Raw genomic sequence first — 22794 nt, 5'->3', positions numbered from 1 at the left:
TAATGAAATTATTACGACATTGTTTTACTTATCAAAATTTAGATGATCTAGCAATTAGGTAGCAACAAATAAAAAAAAAATCAGCAGATTTTCACAATAGTTCTTTGTTTACCGAGCGGAGAAAATAGGAGATTCCAAAAAGAGCGATGTTTGCCGCCAGAGCGAAGCTAGGAATTTTGATCGAGTTGGAATTTCCTATTTCTCCCAGAGGTGAACAAGGTTTTTCATGTATACATGTTTTTTCGTCGTTCTGCTTCACGAAACAGAAACATCGATTCCCCATGCTATTTTAGAAAACATAAACAAAGTGACAGTTTGAATGAGAAAAGTTCTATTTTCTCCAATGGGAGAGGAAGTACTTCCACTTTTCTCACTAGAAATGTGATTCATTTTGTTAGCAAGGAAAAGCTATAGCAAATATATATCATGTGAGTTTATCATAAAGGTTAGGTTGGTTAGGGTCGTTAGAGTGTATGAAAAAAGCTTACTTTTTTTGATCCCGTAGCAGTAGTTTTCACTAAATTTCTCCAATTTTCACGAATTTCTCAAATTTTCGTGAATTTTCGCAAAACGTTTTTTGTGAAAATTTGAGAAAATTCGTGAAAATATCCCGTAGCAATTCTGAAAACTCGAGACGAGAAACGAAAATTGACATAAGAAATTGACGAAAGTCCGCTTCTTGGGCCAGCACAGATTGAAAAAAGATAAATGCGGACTTTAAAAAAAAAAACAAAAAAATAAAAATTAAATAGTATCGATTTATGCAGTAGAGTCTGATGTATAATAAACAAGATAAACCCACTAATCGAGTGACGATCAGGGCTTATTGGTAAATTTGTGGGCATATTTTTTTGAATTTGAACTTTAGAGCCTCCGGCAATTCTCCGCTATCAAAATTTTTTCTCCGCCAATAACGGATTTGTTCTACCGTTTTTCCAGCTCTTTCCATCCCCGAAAGTTTTGGTTGTCCCCCCACATAACTCGGCGGTTCGCTGATGGTAAATTTTCAGAATCTGTAAAATCTATCAGCGGACGCCTGAGTTTCAATGGTAAACGAATAAAACTTGCTGGAGACGATAGAGCATGAAAAGCTATGGAACAAATCCGTTATTGGCGGAGATCGCCGTAGAGCATGGGTTTGAAAATGCAGACCTCCGCCAATGGGACGTTGAACTTTTGACATTTTTTGTATTTAGATTAAGAATGTTATTGTAAACAAAAAAATGTTCTACACTAGTGCCGAATTTTCAAGTTTTATACTTTTAATTTATACTTCAATTACGACTACGACCCAAATTCAACCCAAAAGCATACCTTTTTCGTGAGAGAATTAAGAAAAAATGACATGAGAAGAAAAGAGAGGCATATATAGGCGTATAGTCTTTTTTATGTTTGACTGATATTTGAAAATCAGAAAACAATTAATTAAAAATATAAATGTTTATAATTTATCGATAGTGTAGAATAATTTTTTGCTTAGAATTATGTTGTCTATCGAAATTATTGAAACTTCAGTCCCCCATTGCAATAATTTTGTATGACCAGCTACCTCAGATTAAATTTTTAACACTTTGAGGCAAAAGAGGAAGGATCAGTCTAATGCATGAAACTAGAGTTTTCAGTCTTAAAAATTGTAACGAAACAGACCGTTATTGGCGGAATCTGCCCTTCCAAATTTAATGGAATTTACCAAAAATTTCCGAAATTTACCGATGTTTTAAAAAATGTATGAAATCATAGCTTCCAGAAGCATAGCTGCATCAAATTCATTTTTCGTTAAATTAAGTATGTAAAATTTCGGTAAGCTTTGGTACAGTTCAGTGAATTCGGTAAATTGTAAATTGAACAGATTGTTTAGATGAGAGCTCTTGAAATTTGTAGAGTGAGGGAATTGTGGATCTAACTGGAATCAATAGAGACAATAGCTACAACTTAAGACGTCATCCAACTTTTTCCGATTAAAACTTCTAAAAAGAAATTAGAAATAAAAAAGATTTTTCGAGAATTTGATGCACGTCTGTAAACTGAGCGACGGTTTTAAATAAAATTAATTGCAATCAACCTACATCGCATTCTATGCATCAAAGAGCATTCAAATGATACCACACTCATCATACTGACTATTGTACAAGGGTGAAAAATTAGGTAAAGCATAAAAAAAATGAATTTTCTATAATGCTTGCCCTCCGTTGGTAAATAAAGACGCAAATAAACTTTATTGTAAAATAATAAAGATATGCCCACTCATCTCACTCACCAATGGAAACTTGAAACTCCAAACCCCCGGATTGAAATCCATTTTTTAATGAACTTTTTTGATCTTACACTATCAATTTTGTTTTCTACGATTGCTCAAACGAAGGTAGACTGTACGCCATTGCCATCCACGACATATCGTATAAAATCAACGCACTTCAAGCATGAGTGGTACTTCAAATAGAGTACTGAAACTGGACAGAGTATCAGGGCAAATCCATGTAATTTGGGATTGGTGATGTAGGAACGACAATTTTGAGAGTATTTCCGGTGTCCTATGGCTGTCTTCTCTTCGAAAAATTTTTCGGGGATCCCCGATTCATAAACAAATACTTTTGGTCTAGCTAGCCGTTCCCCACATAACAACACCATGGAATTGGCTATCAAACAAACGTGAAACACTGTAAAAGCATTTTCATATAAAATATGGTACTTTCTGCAGCTGACGAGCAAATGACGAGTAAAATATGAAAATAATAAATTTCTGTTGAAATACCTGCTGTTCGTGACTAGTTGAAAAATTGACAATTTGGCCAGTCTGGCACAACACATCACTTTTAATTAAAATTTTATCTACGGAACGAAATGGAACTACTTCTGTCCTGAGTTATTAGAGTATAAATAGTAAAACAGTGATGGGCCTTGCCTTCCATACCAAAAAACAACAGGTTCAAAGAGGTACCCAGTTGGTATAAATGGTCTGGATCAGAAGTGGGTATCTAGTTTTCTCTATGATATGATGAATGAACTTACTGTGATATACATCCTGGATTAATTAGAATAAATAAAGTGCGCGACCACTCGCTCCTAGCGCTCAAAAACTAGTGGCAGAACAAAAACGTTCTTTGTCGAATTGTGAAATTTAAGATTGGTGCGCAGTTCAACTGAATAACTCTTGTTCACTTATAACGTCCTAGTCCTGGTCACGGTAGAATATGGTCGAAATATCAAAGACTTTTCTATTGACTTCGTTTTTAAATCTACCGCCCATTTTCATTATACGTAAAGCCATCGGCGCACGTTAAGCATAACCTTACAATTGATTGTTATCAACCGAGTTATGTCAACCTTTTGTTTACAAAATTGGAATTGCATTTAAAATCAAAGTTGTCGATGGGAATGGCCAGACAATAGTGTGACGAGAATATTCCTCCATTTTGAATTAGATCGAAAGATTCAGAAACACATCTTGGAGAGTAAAAATGAACCCAACAGAAATGCCAGCTACATTCGAAGATGCCACATCAAATATACCGAGTAAGATAATTTTCTCCCTCATGCAAAATCTTAATTCATCAATGACACTGCGTTTGCGTTTATTTCGTTGCTGTTAGAAAAGAAAGTTAAAACAAAAGAGAAGAAAGTCAAGGTACCAGATCCATCTGTTAAAGCCTTGAAAAGAATTCAGGCAGATGTTCGCCGTGAATTGATCAACTGTGAACCAGGTGATGAATTGGAAACGTTGGTTCAAACGTTGCAGCATAACGCTCACGGACAGCAAGCGAAGAAAGATGTATTGGCAGCATTTCGAGCCTACTATCCATCAGGAATATTTAAAGACGATCAACTGCATCTGTTCGGTTCGACGGTGATGGGACTTGCATTTAAGGGTATAGAACAATCGCACTGCATTGAAGGGATAATTTACGATTTACATTGATCAACAGATTCGGATTTGGACTTCTACGTCGAACTACCAAACTGCGAACAGCACAGATCCAAGAAGGCTCAGCTTAAAGTGATTCGGAATATTCTAGAGTCCTCCAAAGAGTTTGCCAATTTTGAATCGATTACAAAACCACGCGTTCCAATTATAAAATGCATTCACCTTGGTACACCCACTAACTGTGACTTCAACTGCTCCAATCGATTCGGCAGTCTTAACAGTCCGATTGTTGCGCATCTTTTAAACTTTGACCATCGCATTCACAAATTGGCCATCATCATAAAATATTGGACGAAAATCCACGATTGTGCTGGTGTAAATCGCATATCGAACTATGCTGTCGTGTGGATGCTGCTATATTATTTGCAAACATTGCCGCAACCGATTGTACCGCCGATCCATGTATTTCAGCGAGATGTACCTCCATCAATGGTTTCGCATTACAACTTTGCTTTCGACTATTCGATACCGAATCAAACGGAAAACCAAAACCAATGGCCGGAGTTACTGCTTGGTTTCTTCAAATTTTACCGTGATTTTGACTACGATTCGCAATTGATTTGCCCGCTGTATGGCAAAACATTTTCCAAAACGGATGTTAAGGCGAAAAAGGTAATCGAACTGCAACGCTATGAGCGAATTTTATCGACCGATCGTACCGAGAAACCAATACGACTGGACAGAAAAGCTCTGTGCATACAAGACCCATTTGAGATTACACGTAAGGTTCCCGGCGATATTTCGATCAAAAACTTTCGAAAGATCGTTTCGAAAATTGGACGCGCAGCTGAGATCGTTGAATGCGAACTAGAAAAGGGTGACATAAAATCGCTGTTTCTACAAATATTTGACGTTGCCAAATTCGATCAGTATGTTAAACAGAAGTTCATCCAAGAAGAATTGGAGAGACGGTCGAATGTGGCCAATGAAAGTAAAGAGAAAAAAATGATAAAACAACACCGCAAAGTGGTACAACAAACGATTGATACGGAGCGCAATGAATGTTCGTCGATGCCGAATATATCGATCGCATCAATTGTTCCCGGAAATGAAGACCTTGGAAAAATCACATTGCAGTTAAAACCGACAGATTTCGTTTTGAATAAGATCGACAAGCACAAGATCCAAAGAAAATGGGCTAAAGAAGTCATCGAGATGATTGGCGATGTAGCACGGGACATTTTTTGTTTAGACTTACACGACAAAGCTTCAGATGAATTTGCAAAGAAATTCGATTTGGTTGGAGCGCGTAATGTATTTTTGAACCGAAACACAGAATCTTGTGCTAAAACATGGAACGAAGAAGTGATTGACTCGACAGATCGTTTCAATCAACCGTCGGAGATTATTCCTTTGAGTATATCGGTTGAGATCACCGCCGATGTGAATTTTGATTATGTTTCCGTTGAATTCAATGATGAAATCAAGGCGAAAACGAACAATTTCTACGGAATATTCTGTGCGCATTTCGTGGAGCATATTGACTATTTTCTCAAAATTTATTCCGTTCGTCGTAATAAAACGGTCAAATCTAACATTGCCAACGCGAGTCGAGCAACAGTTAAAATGACTACTAAACCAGCAGCACAACATTTGTCGAAATTATCGATCCCACCGATTGTCTCTCAAAATTCACAAAGTTCGACAACCACATTACAATTGAAACCAAACGAATTTACATTGGCCATGGTTCGTGGTGTATTGCTGAAAAACGACAAGTGTAGTAACGGAGCCGCCAGAAGTGAATCAGTCCAAGAATTATGGGCTCGAGAAGTTATCAAAATGATTGCCGACATATTAAGCGTCATTTTCCGATTCGAACTGCAGAATGATATATCCCACGCCTATTTGCGTAGGTTCGATTTAACCGGAATGGGGGATGCGTCTGATCGAATATTTTTGCGGCGAAGTCAGAAGAAATCAGTTGGTGCCGACACATGGATCGACGAAATGAGAGATTCGTCAAATCGTTTCAATTCGAAATCATTGCTTGATGTTCCGTTAAAAGTATCGGCTAAAATCGTCGCTGATACTGAAAATTTTGATTTTGTTTCCATTGAATTCATTGATCAAATCAAGACAAAGAAACGAAATTTCTACCGAATATTCTGTAGGCATTTCATTGATCGTATTGACTATTTTCTGAAAGTTTATTTTGTTCATCGTAATGAAATGGCCAAATCTGCCACTGGAAATTCAAATCCAGCACAAATGAAACCAACCCCAGAATCAACAACACTGGAAAAATCAACTTCGGCGTTACCGTCAAGCACTACAATTGTTTCTCAAAATGCACAACATCCGAAAGACACACTCCAGTTAGAGCCGACCAAACGTATGCTGTTCGTCATTAGAGATATGCTTTCAAAATCCGTGAACGGCGTTGACAATGTATCAGTGAAACAACACTGGGCTGAAACAGTCATCGAATTCACTGCGCAAATACTGAGCGACATTTTCAAATTAGGAGTTCATCCCAAGACACACGATCGATTCCAGAAAATGTTTACTGTGAGCGGAGCTTGTGATGTCTTTTTCGCACGAAAGCAGCAAAAGCTAATTGATGGTAACACTTTGCACCTTGAGCTGCATGAGACTATGTACCGTTTTGTTTGCTTCACAAAACCTATGGTAATGTTCGCTAAAATTTCAACTGATGTTAAAAATTTCAATTCGGTTTCCATCGAGTTCAGCGATGAATTGAGAACATGCGACGACAATTTCTATAAAACATTTTGCCAACAGTTTAAAGACAACATTGACTACCTATTGGACGTTTATTTTGTTCATCGACATGAAATGATTTTGATGTCAGACACGCTCCAATGTAAATTCGTTAAATACGAACCACCCAGCGATTTCTTGTAATTAGATACATTTACAGCATAAAAGCATCAACGCTGCCTTCATTTAAAGTTTGAATTAAAAATTGTAAGACTATTGAAACGAATACACTTTCTGTTAATCATGTCGAAAATAACCCAATTCTATCGACCTACGGTAAGTAATGCTAGAAGTTCCAAGTCATGACCCAAGTTAAAGGAAGAATCATCACCTGATGATAGCAAATGAGTTAGAAATACCCCAAACGGTAAGCACAATGAAATAACAAAGATATGATCAAATTTACAGGACTGACGACTCATAGTTCACGTTACTTTTTATATTTAATCATTAACGTAGTTTATAATGTCGCTAGCACCCCACCTCCGAATTAGGGCTTATAAGTAAGGGCTCGTTGGGGCTGACAAATAGGACTCGAGTTTAGGTCTGTCGAACCATGCGAGTTAAAATTTTTTAAAGCAATGTCGTTTCAGCATGGACGAAAATGTTTTTGACTTTCCAGTTGATGCACAGTAAAATATAGTAGACCGTACACCAACGCACTTCAAGCAAAAGTGGGCAAAAGTGATACTCTAAATAGGGTACTGAAACTTAACAGTGCTCCATACAAAATTTTACACTGTAAAAAGAGTGGGGATAAAATTTCATACAAAATAGTACTCTATTTGGCAGCTGTCATTAATAGCACTTTTGCTTGAGGTGCGTTGCGTACACTCGATTTTGGTTACCTTATCAAAATTATATCCGAACCCGAATCAAAAATGTGCCATCATACTTCGAAAAACGCGGTACCATGACTTTGTAACTTTTGTATGAAGCAAAGCCTACGACTTTGACTTTACGTGTGTTTGTATTCTTTAAACAGTTTCAGAGAGGTGTATGTAATTTCATGAAATAAAAAAATTTGTATGGGGAAGAAGCTTGTCCGATTTTACTGAATGCTGTTTTGCTCCCAATAGGTCCCTGAATCAAAGTGCATTCTTAGTTTTTGGGTGCATTTCGGAAAAACTTCTTTTTTGTTGAGGATGGTCGTGCGGAGTAACAGGCCCATCGCTATTATCTTTTATGGACAGCGGTAAATACCTCACTCACTGTTCAAGTAGTGGGTGTGCAATCGTAAATCGCCGGACCAACCCATCCAATTATTTAAAAGAAACCCAACGGAATTTTGTAAACTTAAATTTATTTTATTTTAATTCTCAGCCTAATTTTAGAATAACTTAAACAAAAAAAAAAAATGTTTTTTTCATCTTCATCTTCTGATCATTTTCCTTTCTTTTTTTTTGTTCGAAGCATAGATGTTGCACTTTAGTATGTTAATCGTCCAAAAGAGTCCATAAAATAAAAAGTAAAATACGAATTTCTAATTTGAAAAAAAAAAAAAATTGAACAAAAAAAATCTTAACGCTTCCTCAATTAAGTGTTCCACGGCAACCCTGGGCACCACACAAACACGCAATTTTCTCGTCTTCCAATGGAAATTTGTAGTCGTACGTAATCTCTTCATCGACACCGATCGGCTGTTTCGAATAAATCACAATTTTCTTCTCCGATTCGATCGTGATGACCTTGGCGTAACAATTCGGCTGAAATGAGAAACAAACGTAAACGTTGAAAGGACTGCAAGTTAGGCTTCAATTCAGTGGACATTTAATTTTCTCCTAAATTCTGTAAAGGACATTAGACTGAGTAACATTATAAATGGCGAGAGTGTCACCCCGTCAAACGAATTTGGATTCGTTGACCGATATGCTGGTCGATCAAAAATAAAACCATGATATCTCGACACACATGTTAAACCATCAGACTCTAAAGTTATGATGGCGAAGCCGTCAAATACTTACATTGCAACTGTGATTGATGAACCTCGCCAGATTACCACATTTGGTTGCGTCGATAATTGTTTCCAAATCGATTCGGAACAAATACGAACTACCGATACCAATGGCCTCATATTTCGTTTCACGCAAATCGGCTACCACCGGCCGAATCATTTGACCGACATATTCTATGACCATTTCATCGGCAGCAATCGGTTCCATAGCGAACAGGCCCCAGTCATGGATCGCGGACTTGGCAAATTTCAGTTGTTTTTTCCGGAATTTCAGTTGATTGAATTTCAGCAATTCGGATTCTGTGCTAGCACCGAATGCAGTCAATAGGCGTCGCTGATTCGATCTCGCTTCGCGTGAGGCACCCTGCATTTTTGATACCATCTTGGCTTGGATGTCCGAAACAACGGCTGTATCGTATACGTTCAATTTCGCATGATGGTACTTGAATCGGGCCTTGTCCCTAATGTCCATTTTATAGAATCCTTCCGTTCTGGCGCTACCACTTTCATGCTTCTTTCTGTCACTCTCGCGTTTTCTTTTTCTCGAAGCTGGTTGAGCTGACGTAGCACAGTGTTCCATCCAATGAGTTAAATTTAACCAGTCGTTATTGGCGTCATCTTGCAGCATGAGCTCGTAACTCTGGCGCAAGTACTCTATGTCTTCGTTATCGATTCCCTTCGTTAGGAATTCATAAAGCAACATCACTTCGTCGTTTATGGTCCGTTCGGGGTAACGCTCTTCGGGAACAAATGGTTGTTTGGCGCGTTTCTTCGCTTCTATGGCTTCCGCAAGTGCAGCCTCTTTCTCTGCTTTCTTCAATCGAGCATAAGCTGAATCTTTCTTTGGTCTACCAGGACCTTGCTTTTGGATCAGCACGGGAGCAGGTGGCGCGTCAGGAACGGCATTGTTCATTGTGTACCCATGATCAACAAGATGATTGTTCGGTTCTGCTTTCGACTGTTTCGGTTTGGTTGATGGTAATGGTTGCGGTGTCGTTGGTTCCACATATGGGGAAGCGGATGGTGGAAGAGAATAACAATGCTCCATTGCAACTTGACTAGCTTGGCTTGTTTGACTTGAGCCACCATCCGACGAGGTTGGCGAAAATTTAACAGCACGCGTTGATTCGAATGCATTCGCTTGCTGTAAGGAGTTCAATATCTGTGCCCCATTCGCTTTCGATGTGGACTGTTCGCTGGCAATAGGTGTTGTCAGTCCAGACAATTTATCTTGTGTTTCTTGTTGGAGCATATACTTAGATAGTGGATCGGATAGTCTGGCACCTGGTGTGGGAGGAAGTTTAGACAGCGATGGTGTAATAGGATCGCCAGGACTAGGTGCTTTATCCGGAAGTGCATCGAATTCTTCGTCTATTGTCGCAGTTTGTTCAAGTTTCTTGCTCTTTTCCATTTCCTCTTTCATGCGTTCTTCTAAAGCTTCTCGTTCTATTTGAGCCATGTATTCCGTGTTACGACGACGTTTCTCTTGATATTCTCGCTCTTCATCAGAATCGCTATAAATGCGATCGTAATCATACGTTGACTTCTTCGATGGTGGTGACTCTCTCCCAGGCGTTCGAGGTGTCCGAGGACTTTGCGACGCACTCTTGTCATGCAAATCAGTAGAAGATTGAACTTTATCGGATGGCATGACAGACCTCGGTTTAATCTCAGGTGTTGGCGGTTTATCGATTTTAGCGCTATCATCGTCACTCGAGTCCGAATAAATGCCCACTTTCCGACGACTAGACGCTTTTGTTGCTTGTTTCCGATCCAGATTGACACTGGCATTGCTGTCAGAGTCTGAATAGATTTGAGTGTCTTTGACTCGTTTACTCTTGTTGGCTACAATTTCATGTTTATTGTCACCATCTTCAGAAGATGACGCGTTTGAACTACTATCTGAATCACTACTGGTTTCATCGTCACTTGACGACGATATACTGGATATGCTTCCTTTTCGCTTACGATCTTTGAAGTCACTACTTGCACTCTTCGACTTTTTCTCACTGAAACTGATTTTCGAACTTTGCTGTGTATCATTTTCACCCTCCGAATCCGAACCCTTCACCATATCCTCAATGTCACTGTCATTGTCCTTATCCCAATCGTCTTCATCGTCATTGCAAACCGATGGTTTTTTAACCTTAGGCTTGGGACTGGGCACTTTACGGATTCGTCGGAAGCTTGGCAATTTCGGTATTTGAGCGCGTAGCCCTAATGTTAAGCCACTGTAACTGTCCAAGTGATCGAGATTGTTATTGAGCAATTGATTAATATCCGGTACTTTGCTCATATTCGTTGTACTTTCCGTTTGCGTCGTCTCTGAACCTTTGTTTTTGTTCTGTTCGTTATCGTCCCACCACGTTTCGAATTTCTTGTACGCCGTGTTCTCGATCATCTTCTTATTGAAATCCTTTTTCAGAATGTTCTTCAGTTCAGCGGTGACTTGATTGATCACAGTCGTTATTGTCGATTCGTAGTGGTCGTCCGTTGCCAGATTCTTTTCCAGTTTCTTCGGCGAATACATCATCGGTGCCATATAATTGTTATGTGGAATAATTCCAGGAAATCCTGGAACATAAGGTTGCATGTAGGCTGAATGTGGGACCATATACTGATGAGATGGTTGATATGGATTATAACCTGGTGTCGGATAGTAATAGCCTTGAGCGGCAGACGGATACAAATAATTACTTTCCGAATGAGATTTCGTGGATGGTGGAGGTGGCGGCGGTTCTTGCGGTAATGGAGGCTGTGAAGGTATTGGAGGCAACGGAGGTGGATCCATATCTTTTTCCTCCGTTGAAGACAAACTTGACCAACTCATTTTGTCATCATCCTTTGCTGGAGTCACTTGATTGCGAGGCGGGCTATCGGTTTTTTGCAGCAGAATGTCATCATCACTCGATGAAATATCGCTAGCATCGTCACCGACTAGCCGTTTTACCTGCAAACGAAATGGTATTGTGTCAATGACAGTATTATGGATGCTGCTTCCAGCTACGGTAATTACCTGCGATCGTAATCTGTTCTGTTTCTTCAGCATTTTCGATGCATCACTCGACTTGGAACTATGCGATGATTTTGAATGGATTCGATGCTTCCGTGACTTAGTACGCACTTTGGTGTCATCGTTTCGAAGTTCTCCGTCTTCCTTATGATCAACTTCCGGATCACTATCATCCATCTGCAGAAAGGGTGGAGCGGCGCCAAATGACTTCTCTTTAAACATCATAGCTATTCTAGTATCCAAATCAATTGTAGCTTGATCATCATCTCCAGTTCGTTTCGTCTTTTCATCGTCGGCTATAGCAGGTTTCGTTATCACTGCTGGTTTAACTGCTTCGAGCTCAGCGTCCCAGTCTTCTTCCTCGTCAACGTGATTAGAAGTTGGCGGAGGAGGAATAATAGGTCGACATGACCAAGTGTCATCTGGTGGAATTGGAGCTATTGATGATTGCCATGGATGCTGATGATTCCAGGTTCCAGATGCAGGCACTGTTGAGTAGGAATAATCGCTTGATGATTGAGGAGGTATGGTCGGTTGGGATCCGTATGACTGATATGAATAGGCCTGATCGTACGATGCAGCTGCATTGCTTGTGTAGCCACTACTTCCGAAATTCAAATCATTTTTACTTGATGACTTCGACGCATAGTCACGATCACTTTTCGACTTATAACTATCTCGATATTTGGAAGAGTCACGGCTGTTATCGCGTTCGTCGTCACGATATCGATAGCGATCTCTATGGCTGCGATGGTGATCACTTCTATCACGGTCTCGATCCGATTTTCGATGGTAGTGATGTTTCTTTTCCCGTTCATATTTGCGATTCTTTCTATGCTTGTCACTTCGATCATATTCATTCCGGTCGTAGTCGTTTCGGTCATAATCATTTCGATCATAGTCCGCTTCGTAATGGTCCCGGCTGTGCGGACGCATATAATGCTCGTCGCTGTCACGTTTCCGATCGCGGTCACGATTGAAATGTGCGTCTAAGCTATCGAATTCACTTGTGGCAGCATCGAATTTCGACGGGATGATGTCAGTTCGGGAACTTTCGTCGACTGTTGGAGGAGCGACTGGCGGCGGTACCGAATGAACTCTATTCTCCGTTGTGGCATTCTCAAACGTTCGCTTACATTTTTCGCCAAATGCATCGTGGAACACGTTCAACACCTAAAAATTGAACAAGAAAATTTTTATAAAATCGGTGGGTATGGTGTGGAAGACGTAGCATAGAAGTTAATGAAAATTTGAGAATGAAATCGACGAAATTATGTCCTTATGTCTCATAACTGGCCGACAGATCTTTCAGCAACCAGCCAAAGACTGAATTTGTGTCTCAATTCTCGTTGTTTGCTATCCGGTCTAATTATACCACGGACCTACCTAATATGTGTCGATGAAATACAATCTTTAAATGACGCAATTTTTTTAGCGCAAGCAAGACACAGCACAGTGACAAAAAAAGTTTTGTTTTCTTGTTGTTGCTGGTCAACTCACCTTTCCCATCACCGACGTATCATTGTATTTTGCTATGCAAGCCTTAGCTGCCTTTACATTTTCGAACACGATTCTCGCCAATCCCAAATGTTTGTTCGTGACCGGATGATAGTAAACATGCAATTCGTCATAAGCGCCACACTTTTGAATCAAATCCTTCAGAAATTGTTTGTCAATGTTGTCGTTCAGATTTGTTATTGTTATTTCGATAGCGGGCGGTTCGCCGACATAGTTTTGATCGATTTTGAATCTAAACGAAATGTCAGATTTTATTAGACGGACAGCGTAAACGGAATGACCAATAAACATTATGCAAACCTAGGCACGGGAATTTCCAATGGTTCTAGTCGCGTTCTAAGCTTGGCGACTAAATGATTGCGCGGATCCCGTGGAATAACTGCTGGTGGCGCTGGATCGTTCGGTATGACGCCTTCATATCGATAGACTTTGACGCCACCTTTGACAATCATCGGATCAACCATAAGTTTGTAGTTTTTTGGGGTCTTAACACCCCGATTCGCATCGATTGCTCCATTCATCTACAACACAAACGTCAAATCAAACAAATATAACCTCAATTTGTTGACTTTTGCATCTTTTTCCTGGTATGTTTATTTAAAAGAAAATTAAATCATTTCAAGCGTTTCGTCAAAACGTTGCTGATATTTGAACAGTGCTCAAATGAAAACCTGCCTTGTTGTGCTAACAAATAGCCAAACAGATATCAGGAAAAACAGAAACTTGTATTCAAATAAAAAAATTGGCCTTCAATTTCAAGCGCGATTTGTAAAAAACAATTTCTCGGTCTTACCAGCTATGTTACAGGTTATCCCCGTCGTTAATATCGAAAAACAAATTATCTTTGGTCGGTTAACAATGCAAACTCTTGTTTATCGGGCAAAACTTAGTGTACTTTTTGTAAATATTTTTTTGGCTGCAATATACAATGTATCACGTTCGAAGCAGCCGTCAAAATGAAACATTCTTAGTTGTTGGTAGCAAAGTGGTGACAAATATCGTACATTTTCAGCTGAAAAATTTTGATGATAAACATTCTTCAGAGCGTTTTTGGATATGGCTATGATATACGCTTTCGTTTCCATTGTATTGAAGGTTTGATTCGAACCCTTACGTCTTTTCAAATTAAATTTAATTTTACGAGGTATTTCGTTTTGGTTCTTAAAATCATTGTGTGATGTGGAATAAAATTAAATGTGGAATGTGTCAGTGTTGCTGTATTATGTCATTCGTTATTCGGTTTGCGCTGTAGTCACTGCAACTACTAACAAACAAAAAATGTTGAAAGTAGCGTCAGGTATAGGTTTGTTCCAATTATCTGTAAACCCGAACTTTGACAACATGAACGACAACGATTTCATGTCAAATTTCATCCACAGAAGGCAATTTAACATTAACTTTCAGCTTGACGAAAATTTGAACGAAAAATTTACAAAGAAATTTGTTGACGTTTAGGTTATGTTTAAATCTGTCGATGAAATCGTCGACGTTCGTGTTGTCAAAGTTCGGGTTTACAGTTATTTGGAACAAACCTATCGATATCAAGGTTCTGAAAGAACAGGTTAAGACACTTACGAAGGCGGGTGAAACACAAATCTTGACAATTCAAAGATGTATATTGTTTGAAAAGTCAACTTGAAAACATTTTTTTTGGTAAGTTGAAATCGTCATATAAAATTTTCCAAACCTAGTTGGCGTTACAGGAAAATTTTGATCACACCGCCTTCGTGATCAACTAGAAAGTGTCTTAACCTGTTCTTTCAGAACCTTGATCGATATGAACATAACTTAAACGTCAACAAATATCTTTTCTTTGTAAATTTTTTCGTTAAAATTTTCGTCAACCTGAAAGTTGAGGTTTTAAGTTGCCTTCGTGGATGAAATTTGACATTTCGAAATGACCTTGGAAGACACCTATACTGCTCCAATATAGTAATAAATAGATTAAGGAATTTGCTTATGTATTGTCCGTTGACAAGTGGGTCGCCACTGGTTTATTGGGAGGTAACGCTGATCGCCTGACGAAAAAGGACTTCACCTAGCACAAATTAAAGACCTTGAACATATGTTCGACATTGCAATGTGGACAACGTAGAGAAACTTAATTTAAAAACCCACTGAAATCCCGTGCTTCCATCTATAAACAACACATACTGAACGAGCCAATCTTAATCTATACTTGTGTATCTGTTTTGTACAAATGACTTGAGGCAAGTCCGCAAGTTGTAGACAGATCAGAGCCTCAGATCGATGGTCCCAAATAGATACACAGTAATTTTTCATGCTAAGGGCCGAAAACCCGAGAAAAAAATCCAAAATTGCACTCATTTTCGGCCTAGAAGCGAGAAAACCGGTTCGCGATGTAGGGCAGTAAAGTTAATCCGAGTGGTTAAATCGGATGAATAGTAGGCTTTAGGGCAGATTGTCATTTTCTTAGATACACGGAAACACACCACTGATGATTTTACATATATAAACAAGTTCACCACATCATCATGGCAACAAGAATCATCACGTGATGTGAATTTCTCGATGAAATATTCGACATTTTATCCAAGGCTGTAAACTGTGGTGAATTTTTTTGCATGTAAAATCATCAGAAGTGGTGTGTTCCCGCGTATCTAATAACATTGCTATCTGCGTGACCTCCCCAAGTTTACAGCCTTGATTTTATCGTCAAGTGTGGTGTGTCACTCGCGTGACTTCCACATTTATGCTGAAAACAGACGAAGCATTGAGAATCTGTTTCGATGGAATTTTTCATTCTTTTACTTTCGTTAAAAATAAAAAATGCACTTTTACACCTTTACAACGGACCGTTAGAGGATCATATGAATAATGTATTTGAAATGAAAAATTAATGCACAGGTGGGACACGATTAGAACAATGAATAATATGATGGAATCAGAATCTCAAATGTTCGTCTGCTTTCAGCATTATATTAGCCTTGGGTAAATGTGATTTTCAGAACCGGATTTTTTTTTGATTTTGTATGGATCATTTTCTATACATGAATTTCGCAGTGACCTGGTGTTGGTGTAGAGATATTTTTGACACACAGGTTTGTATGAAATTGAAACAGTTTTTCGTTGGTAATTTGGATTTTTATAAACAAAAATTGTACGTATGATCTTGACGACACATATTGAAGGGTTAACTCCAAATGAAAGTTACTCCAGCTCCCAAAAGACACCTTTTTCCTTGCCGTTTTCACATATAATATGTACTTTCTTACAGCCATCAAGCGTTTCATACCCGAAATCCAGTGCCGCCTTTTCCATATGGGCAAAATGGGCAAATGCCCGTGGCGCCCGAAGTAGAGTAAAAGAAAATGGCGCCCGAAATCCTTTAAAATGGCGCCCAAAAGCTAAAGACGGCACTGCCGAAATGTAAAGATTTCTGCAAATGCATGCGTAATACGCATTGCGTATGCTGTAGGTAGTGTTAATCGCAGCGAGTTATATCATTGATTTTAAAAAAAAACTGCGGTTTTTCAGTGATGAACATATCACGTCAGTGATGTCAGCTGAATAAATTGTGTGTTACCAAAAAACACGGCAAACTTCATTTCGATCACTTCTGTCAGCGAAGGAGACTGAAAAAGTGTTTCATAACACCTGAAAAATAATTTCTTTTTCATCTTTTGAAGGAAAAAATAAGCAAAAGGTCTCAAAATACAGTTCTATTACTGGAACTTGTTTCACATTGGTGTTTATTTCATTGCAGTTGATTGCTAATATGGCAGCAAAATTCTTGAAATCATTCTTCCCATCGGTTAAGGCCCAAGAGGAGGCTGAGCTAGTCAACCCCCAGGAGGTTTTAAGGGTAAATAAATGAAAATTGCTACTGTGATCAAAGACAACTACAATAGATCGACAAATCTTTGTAGGAGGAGTGCAACAAGGACGGACACATTGAAAGTCTATTTAGCAAATATCAAGGATGCAATGACCGGGTTAACTCCAAAAAGCAAACCACCGAGACTTGTGTGGAAGAATTGTTCGACTATCTTCATGAGTTGGACCATTGCGTTGCTCACACTTTGTTTTCGAAACTAAAGTAAACAAAAAAAAAAGTGTTGACCGTAGACCAGTGTCACCCAAAACGTCTGTTTAATAAATTATTTTGCTTTAATGTAGTGTTACAACTAAATTGTTCCGAACAATTCGTGAACATGAAATCTCATGCAAATTGCAATTGATGCAAGATTTTGTGTTTCATTTAAAATTGTTATGAAATGGCGTTGCTGATTCCGGCTCAATGGATGTGTTTGGTGTAGCGCTTGATTCCTATAAACCGTTGGAGTTAAAATTTACTTTTCGAAGTAGTAGTACAATACTCTATTTGGCCCAAAAGCACATTAAATTACCTCTCAAATGACACCCTACACGACCATGTACGTTTTGTGTATGTACCTCGAGAAATTTCAGTACAAACAGTGTAAGTCTTCGGTTGAAAACTTTAACTGCACATATTTCAGTGTCGATGAATTTTAAACACAATAAGTCCCTATTCGGCTCAATAGTACGTGTGATTACCTTTCTTATGACACCCCACACGACCCTGTACGACTCGTGTAACTGGAGAAATTTTATGAAAAGTACAAGTTTTCGGTTTTTGATCACCTTTAACCAGCCACACAAACTTCGAAGAATTTTTTTGAAAGTGGTTTTGGCTTTTAGGGTCGAATATCTTTCTAGGCACATATAAAAAAGTCCACTGGAAAATGCGTCCGATTTCGGTAGGCTGTTTTTCAAAAGAATTCCTCATATCGACTCTTATCAACAACTTTAAAAACCAATTAGAAACGGTGTTTGATCCAAGCCTTACTGTAGAGTCCAGTCGTGTGTCGGACGGTTTCCACAGACGCAATGCAAGTTCTCCACGGAGAACTACCATGGGATTTGGAGGCAACCCGTAGAGGTTCGCTCTCCGAATTCCGTAGAGGCATTACGCCGGTGGATGGCGATCCGATCACGGATGAAGAGTGAGTTGCTAGGGTTGAGTGGTCCTCAGTTCAAGGAACTGTTGACGGAGAGGTTGCTGGGTGTGTGGCAGGGCAGGTGGGATGTCTCGGAAAAGGGACGCCTCACTCATAAGTTTATTCCGAGTGTCCGATTTGTTCGTGAGAATGAGTGGCTGGCCTTTGGCCATCTGTGTCTTGGTTATGTATTAACGGGACACGGTAGCATGAATGGTTTTCTGCACAAACGTGGTCTGTCAAATACGCCGGTATGCATGTGTGGAGCACCTAACGAGGACGTCAAGCACCTACTCGGGGAGTGCCCGCTCTACGAGGATCTTCGTGATCTGAATGGTTGTGGGTTACTCATCCGTAACGGGTCGCTTGACGTTAGCGGGGCACTCAGCGAGATTGGAGCGTTTGAAAAGTTGAATCAGTTTGCGGTATCGCTATTCGGCAGGAGGTCGAGGTTGATGACGTGGATCCGTGAATGATGCATGTGTACGCCGTTATGTCTTGAATGTGGTTGATTGTGGGGTGAATGACCGGCGCAGGATGAGTTCAGCTGGTTGAACGGCTAAGGCCAATTCCAGACTGTCTCTCGGAGAGTGGCGACTCCGCGCAATTCGAGCTAGTCGATCGGAGCTGGAAGTTCATGCTTCCATCCGAAGTGGTCTTCGATACCACCTACCCTACCCGAGGGTTAAATCGGTACCACAGGTGTTGGGAGCCCACCAGGATTGCACTATCCTCCTGGTCCCAACTATGGTTGAGGAGCCTATCCTTGGCTGAAACGTGGTAACTGTGGTTCAAGTGCGTTTAATACGCTGGGGTACTGCTCCCGGGTGCATTGCAGCAAGGGTTGTGATAGGCCCTTGCCCCACCTTTGGCTATGCTGGTGCATGAAACACCGGCATATGAAGGCAGTCATTTGACGCGCTGATTGAGCGTATCTCAATCTACTCCTCTTAGAGAGGACGAGATGTTATGCCTTCGGGTGGGTAATCTCGTTAATCTAAAGATATTATTCTGTAGAGTCCAGTCATACAAAACCTATCTCTGAAAGAGTACACCTAAACAGCCATAAATTAAACTAGTTTTTTCATAGTCGGATAATTGGAAACCTCAGCTTCCTCAGGTGTTGGCAACATTTTCCTTTCAACGTACCAATGCTAAGACTAGATTATTATCCCGAGTAAAAATGAAAGTAGGTCAAAAGTGTGAAAAGAGTGGTCTCCAGTCTCCAATCTCAAAAGACAATAGGTTTTGAGTTTTGATTACTATTTTCGAACTTTTGAAACTTCTATTTTCACTAGAAATTTGTGGTGAGGTCGAGGTGGTCAAAAAATATATGGCCTCTATATTTTTTCTGCATGACTAGATTCCCTAGACATGGCGAATACTATTAACTTCAGACAATTTTAAAATTTTAAGGTTAGTTAGAATTATTTTCAACTAAAGTCCGACTCCGACTCCGACTTCACTATACCCAGCGAGCGATGTATTCCATTCGCTATGCCTCCTAGATTACGCTAGGCCAACCAGGTATGTGGAAAATGGACAAACACACAAAGAACTGACCCTCAGCTGGTGTACAGTTCGACTAACTACGATATTTATGTTTAGTTTGTTGTTGCTATTCCGATCTCCGTGGGAGATTCACCATCTATCACATTAGTGACGAGTTTCCGGTCTCTCTGAGAGATTCACCTTTCATCTATGATGACTATCGTGCGTTTGCTCTGAGAATGGTTCATATTAATTGTCTTTATTTAAGATCTCCTTGTGAGATTCACCTTTCTTGAATACTCAGGTTTAGCTGTTAAGAATTTAATAACAGATTATAACGATACAAACTTGTGGTATTATTCTTCTTCTTCTTCGGATATATTGCCGTCGTATATGGCCTGTTCTACAGCTTTCATATCGAATTCGTCGTCTCCCACATTTGGTAACAGATCGGTGGTTCCCGATTTTGCTGCTTCTTTAAGTAATGTGTCTTCCCATATGATACACGGCCGACCCACTTTGTACTTGCTATTGATTCGAAAGCGTCTCGCGACTTTAAGAATATGATCGTGTGGTCTTCGTTCAATGTGCCGGTGGTAGCGTATTATTTATTATTATTATTTTGTAGCATTATTTTTGGTTGCGTGCTGGATGGCTTGTCACTCGACGTATCGGACATAATTCGTAGTATCTGACGTTCCATATTTGTAAGCGAGATTCTGTTTCGGCGTGTCATCGTTGATGCTTTCAATCCATATATAGCTACTGGTGCGATAACGGTATTGTATATTTTCGTTATTAAGTTCATTGGAAGTTTGTGCAAGCGTAAGAACGGCAGAAGTGAATGCGTAATTTTATATGCCATTTTGATTCTGTCGCGTACTACCAAAGGCCGGTTTAGATTGCTGGTTATGTATGTGCCCAAGTATTTCATTTTCTCCACTACTTTGATGTTTAGTTTGCCCACTTGAAGCGTTGGTACATCGTTCAATTCGACTTTGTGTGGATCTCGGATTAACAGCTCGCATTTCTCGGGGTTGATACGAAGTCCTACCTCCTGAGCTACATCTGAAAATTCTTCTACGAATCGGTCGAGGTCATTTTTGTTGTCTGTCAGCAGTATCAAATCATCGGCATATGCTAGGAGAAGAGGAAGTGATAGATTAATTCCGCTAAGGTCGTAGTTGCCCAAGACTTCTGTAACTGTTTCCAAGATCGCATGGAGTATAATAACGAACAGATTGGGAGAAAGAGGACACCCCTGTTTAACGCCTGTCGTTTTGCGGTACTTTGTTGTCCTGCGTCCATTATCTTGTAATATTGTTTCCTCGTAGAGACAAGCGTTGATGATTCGATTGGTAAGATGTTGTGGTACTCCATTATGTCCAAGGATTGTTGCCATATCTTTCAGTAGCACTTGGTCAAAGGCTTGTTTCAACTAAATTAAATTATTTTCAACTAAAGTCATGCTGAAATTGATTTATTTTACCTTTTCGTCTAAAATGCGCGACTGACAGGATCAGACTGGCCATACTGGGCGTTCGGGCAATTCCCAAAGGTCTTTTGCCTTAGTCGGGTGAAGTCCCGACAGGGCTTTTTTAAATTTCAACCATTTCTTGTTCAAACAAATGAAGCCTATTTTAGCGAACATAGACAAAATCTTTAATTTCCAATGAGGCCTTTCCGGTTATTCTATCTTCTATTTCCAATCAAAATTTTCTTACTGAGGACTTTCACTCAATTTTTTTTTTCGATTTCCAATCGAAATTTTTCTACTGAGGCCTTTCTGTTGATTTTTTCGATTTCCAATTCAATTTAAAAATTAACCGAAAGGCCTCACGTTACTGAGAGATATAACTGCTACGAGACCACTCATCCAGTCTCGTACAGATCACGCATAGATGTTAGCAAAGAGACTACTCGTTCCGTCTGAAGCGATCTGAAAACATGTAAGCAATGAGACCACAGACCACTCATTCAGCCTCACAAGGTCTGGCAAAGACATTTATCGAAAAGAGACTACTCGTTCAGCCTACAGCATTCTCATTCGTTCATCCAAAATGTATTTAGCACACAAAAAATATTTTGAGACCGAAATGAAAATTCCAGCAATTTTGAGACTGGAGTTAGACCGTTGAGAATACGTATTTCGTGGTCTCATGAGACCGACATTTTTACCCGGGACTCAAGGTTTTCTTAACCTGTTCTTTCAGAACCTTGGTCTAAACCTGTTCTTTCAGAACTTTGATAAATTCAGAGGTGCCAGTATTTGGTATGAGATTGGTATGTAAATTGACAATGGGGATATTGTGTGGGCTTCTGGTGGTTTACCTTGTGGCGACTGGCCAGATATAGAGATTGCCAGAGATCAGTACGTGCGTTACGCAAAAAAAAAACGAAATTACGCTGGCTGATAAGGATTATCGATGTAATATATATTATGCACCTGTTGCCAAGATTGTTATTTTGACGTGTAGGACATTATTGCCCTAGCCGAAGGCGTGGGCCATAATGAATACACGTCAAAATAACAGTCTGGCAATAGGTGCATATCATATTTTATCTGTCGAGAACCGATATATTGAGATAAACAAAAACTCCCTAGAGGTATAAGCTCGAGATTATCGTTCTAGACAGATAAAAAGTATTTTTACATGCTTTTGTTTTCACTAGGCTCGAAAGTGGCTTATTACACACCTAGTGAAAACAAAAAAAATGGTGTAGGTTTCAAAAGCATGCAAAATCCATTACAAAACTCTGGATAAAAGTCGTAAACTCTAGTTTTCGTCTGGATATTGACCTCAGCTTCGCCTCGGATCAACAAAATTCACACTAAAACTCTACCCTTGTTATGCAAATAACTATAGACATCCCACAAACTTATACGAAAAGAGAATGTTGGCGCGATGACACCACTTAAAAAGTTGTTAAGAATAAGGAAACCTTTCGCCGATCCTTTAATTTATAAAGAGCTACTAGTCGATTTCAAGTTTGAGCAAGTTCAAGTCTTTTTTATATCAACCGTGGATTTCGATGAATTTAAAAGCGACGGAGACACTATTACAAAACGTCGATAACAAACATTCGGCCAAGTTATGGGTATGGTTTTCTCTAATATAGTACTCGATTACAGTCACAAAGGAACACACTCTTTCGAATCAGGGCCTAAAGTAACATATAAGCTCGTGGG

The 22794-nt window shown here is 39.5% G+C and overlaps 3 protein-coding genes across 5 annotated transcripts; 2 read left to right on the top strand and 1 right to left on the bottom strand.

Moving 5' to 3' along the window:
- The first annotated feature begins 3318 nt into the window (after positions 1-3318).
- On the top strand, positions 3319-6817 carry LOC119066221. The gene is made up of 3 exons (XM_037168548.1): positions 3319-3513; positions 3591-3866; positions 3924-6817. The coding sequence occupies exons 1-3, from the start codon at positions 3459-3461 to the stop codon at positions 6788-6790; spliced, it is 3198 nt and encodes a 1065-aa protein (XP_037024443.1). The 5' UTR covers positions 3319-3458; the 3' UTR covers positions 6791-6817.
- A 1127-nt stretch (positions 6818-7944) lies between these two features.
- On the bottom strand, positions 7945-14338 carry LOC119066192 (histone-lysine N-methyltransferase SETD1). Of its 3 annotated transcripts, none has more exons than XM_037168518.1 (7): positions 14203-14338; positions 13925-14143; positions 13432-13652; positions 13114-13363; positions 11617-12786; positions 8611-11550; positions 7945-8352 (listed from the first exon to the last, which is right to left on the bottom strand). In XM_037168518.1, the coding sequence occupies exons 3-7, from the start codon at positions 13650-13652 to the stop codon at positions 8179-8181; spliced, it is 4755 nt and encodes a 1584-aa protein (XP_037024413.1). In that variant the 5' UTR covers positions 13925-14143; positions 14203-14338; the 3' UTR covers positions 7945-8178. The 3 variants fall into 3 exon arrangements, with proteins under 3 accessions (XP_037024413.1, XP_037024420.1, XP_037024404.1); XM_037168525.1 differs by having other exon boundaries at positions 8611-11174; positions 11247-11550; positions 13925-14327; XM_037168509.1 differs by having other exon boundaries at positions 13925-14327.
- A 2300-nt stretch (positions 14339-16638) lies between these two features.
- LOC119066211 (cytochrome b-c1 complex subunit 6, mitochondrial-like) lies at positions 16639-17341 on the top strand. The gene is made up of 3 exons (XM_037168537.1): positions 16639-16798; positions 16859-16957; positions 17022-17341. The coding sequence occupies exons 2-3, from the start codon at positions 16871-16873 to the stop codon at positions 17193-17195; spliced, it is 261 nt and encodes an 86-aa protein (XP_037024432.1). The 5' UTR covers positions 16639-16798; positions 16859-16870; the 3' UTR covers positions 17196-17341.
- The last annotated feature ends 5453 nt before the right edge of the window (positions 17342-22794 follow it).

Source organism: Bradysia coprophila, chromosome II (assembly GCF_014529535.1).
Source record: "Bradysia coprophila strain Holo2 chromosome II, BU_Bcop_v1, whole genome shotgun sequence".
NCBI lineage: Eukaryota > Metazoa > Arthropoda > Insecta > Diptera > Sciaridae > Bradysia > Bradysia coprophila.
Note: the sequence above shows the minus strand (reverse complement) of the source record. Positions and strands in the feature narration are given on the sequence as shown.

Coding starts and splice junctions, on each gene's coding strand:
- LOC119066221 (XM_037168548.1), top strand. CDS start 3,459: ATGAACCCAACAGAAATGCCAGCTACATTCGAAGATGCCACATCAAAT. Junction 3,514..3,590: donor TGCCACATCAAATATACCGA/GTAAGATAATTT, acceptor CGTTGCTGTTAG/AAAAGAAAGTTAAAACAAAA. Junction 3,867..3,923: donor GATGGGACTTGCATTTAAGG/GTATAGAACAAT, acceptor ATTGATCAACAG/ATTCGGATTTGGACTTCTAC.
- LOC119066192 (XM_037168518.1), bottom strand. CDS start 13,652: ATGAATGGAGCAATCGATGCGAATCGGGGTGTTAAGACCCCAAAAAAC. Junction 11,551..11,616: donor AGAACAGATTACGATCGCAG/GTAATTACCGTA, acceptor TTTCGTTTGCAG/GTAAAACGGCTAGTCGGTGA. Junction 8,353..8,610: donor TCATCAATCACAGTTGCAAT/GTAAGTATTTGA, acceptor TTCTCATTTCAG/CCGAATTGTTACGCCAAGGT.
- LOC119066211 (XM_037168537.1), top strand. CDS start 16,871: ATGGCAGCAAAATTCTTGAAATCATTCTTCCCATCGGTTAAGGCCCAA. Junction 16,958..17,021: donor ACCCCCAGGAGGTTTTAAGG/GTAAATAAATGA, acceptor AAATCTTTGTAG/GAGGAGTGCAACAAGGACGG.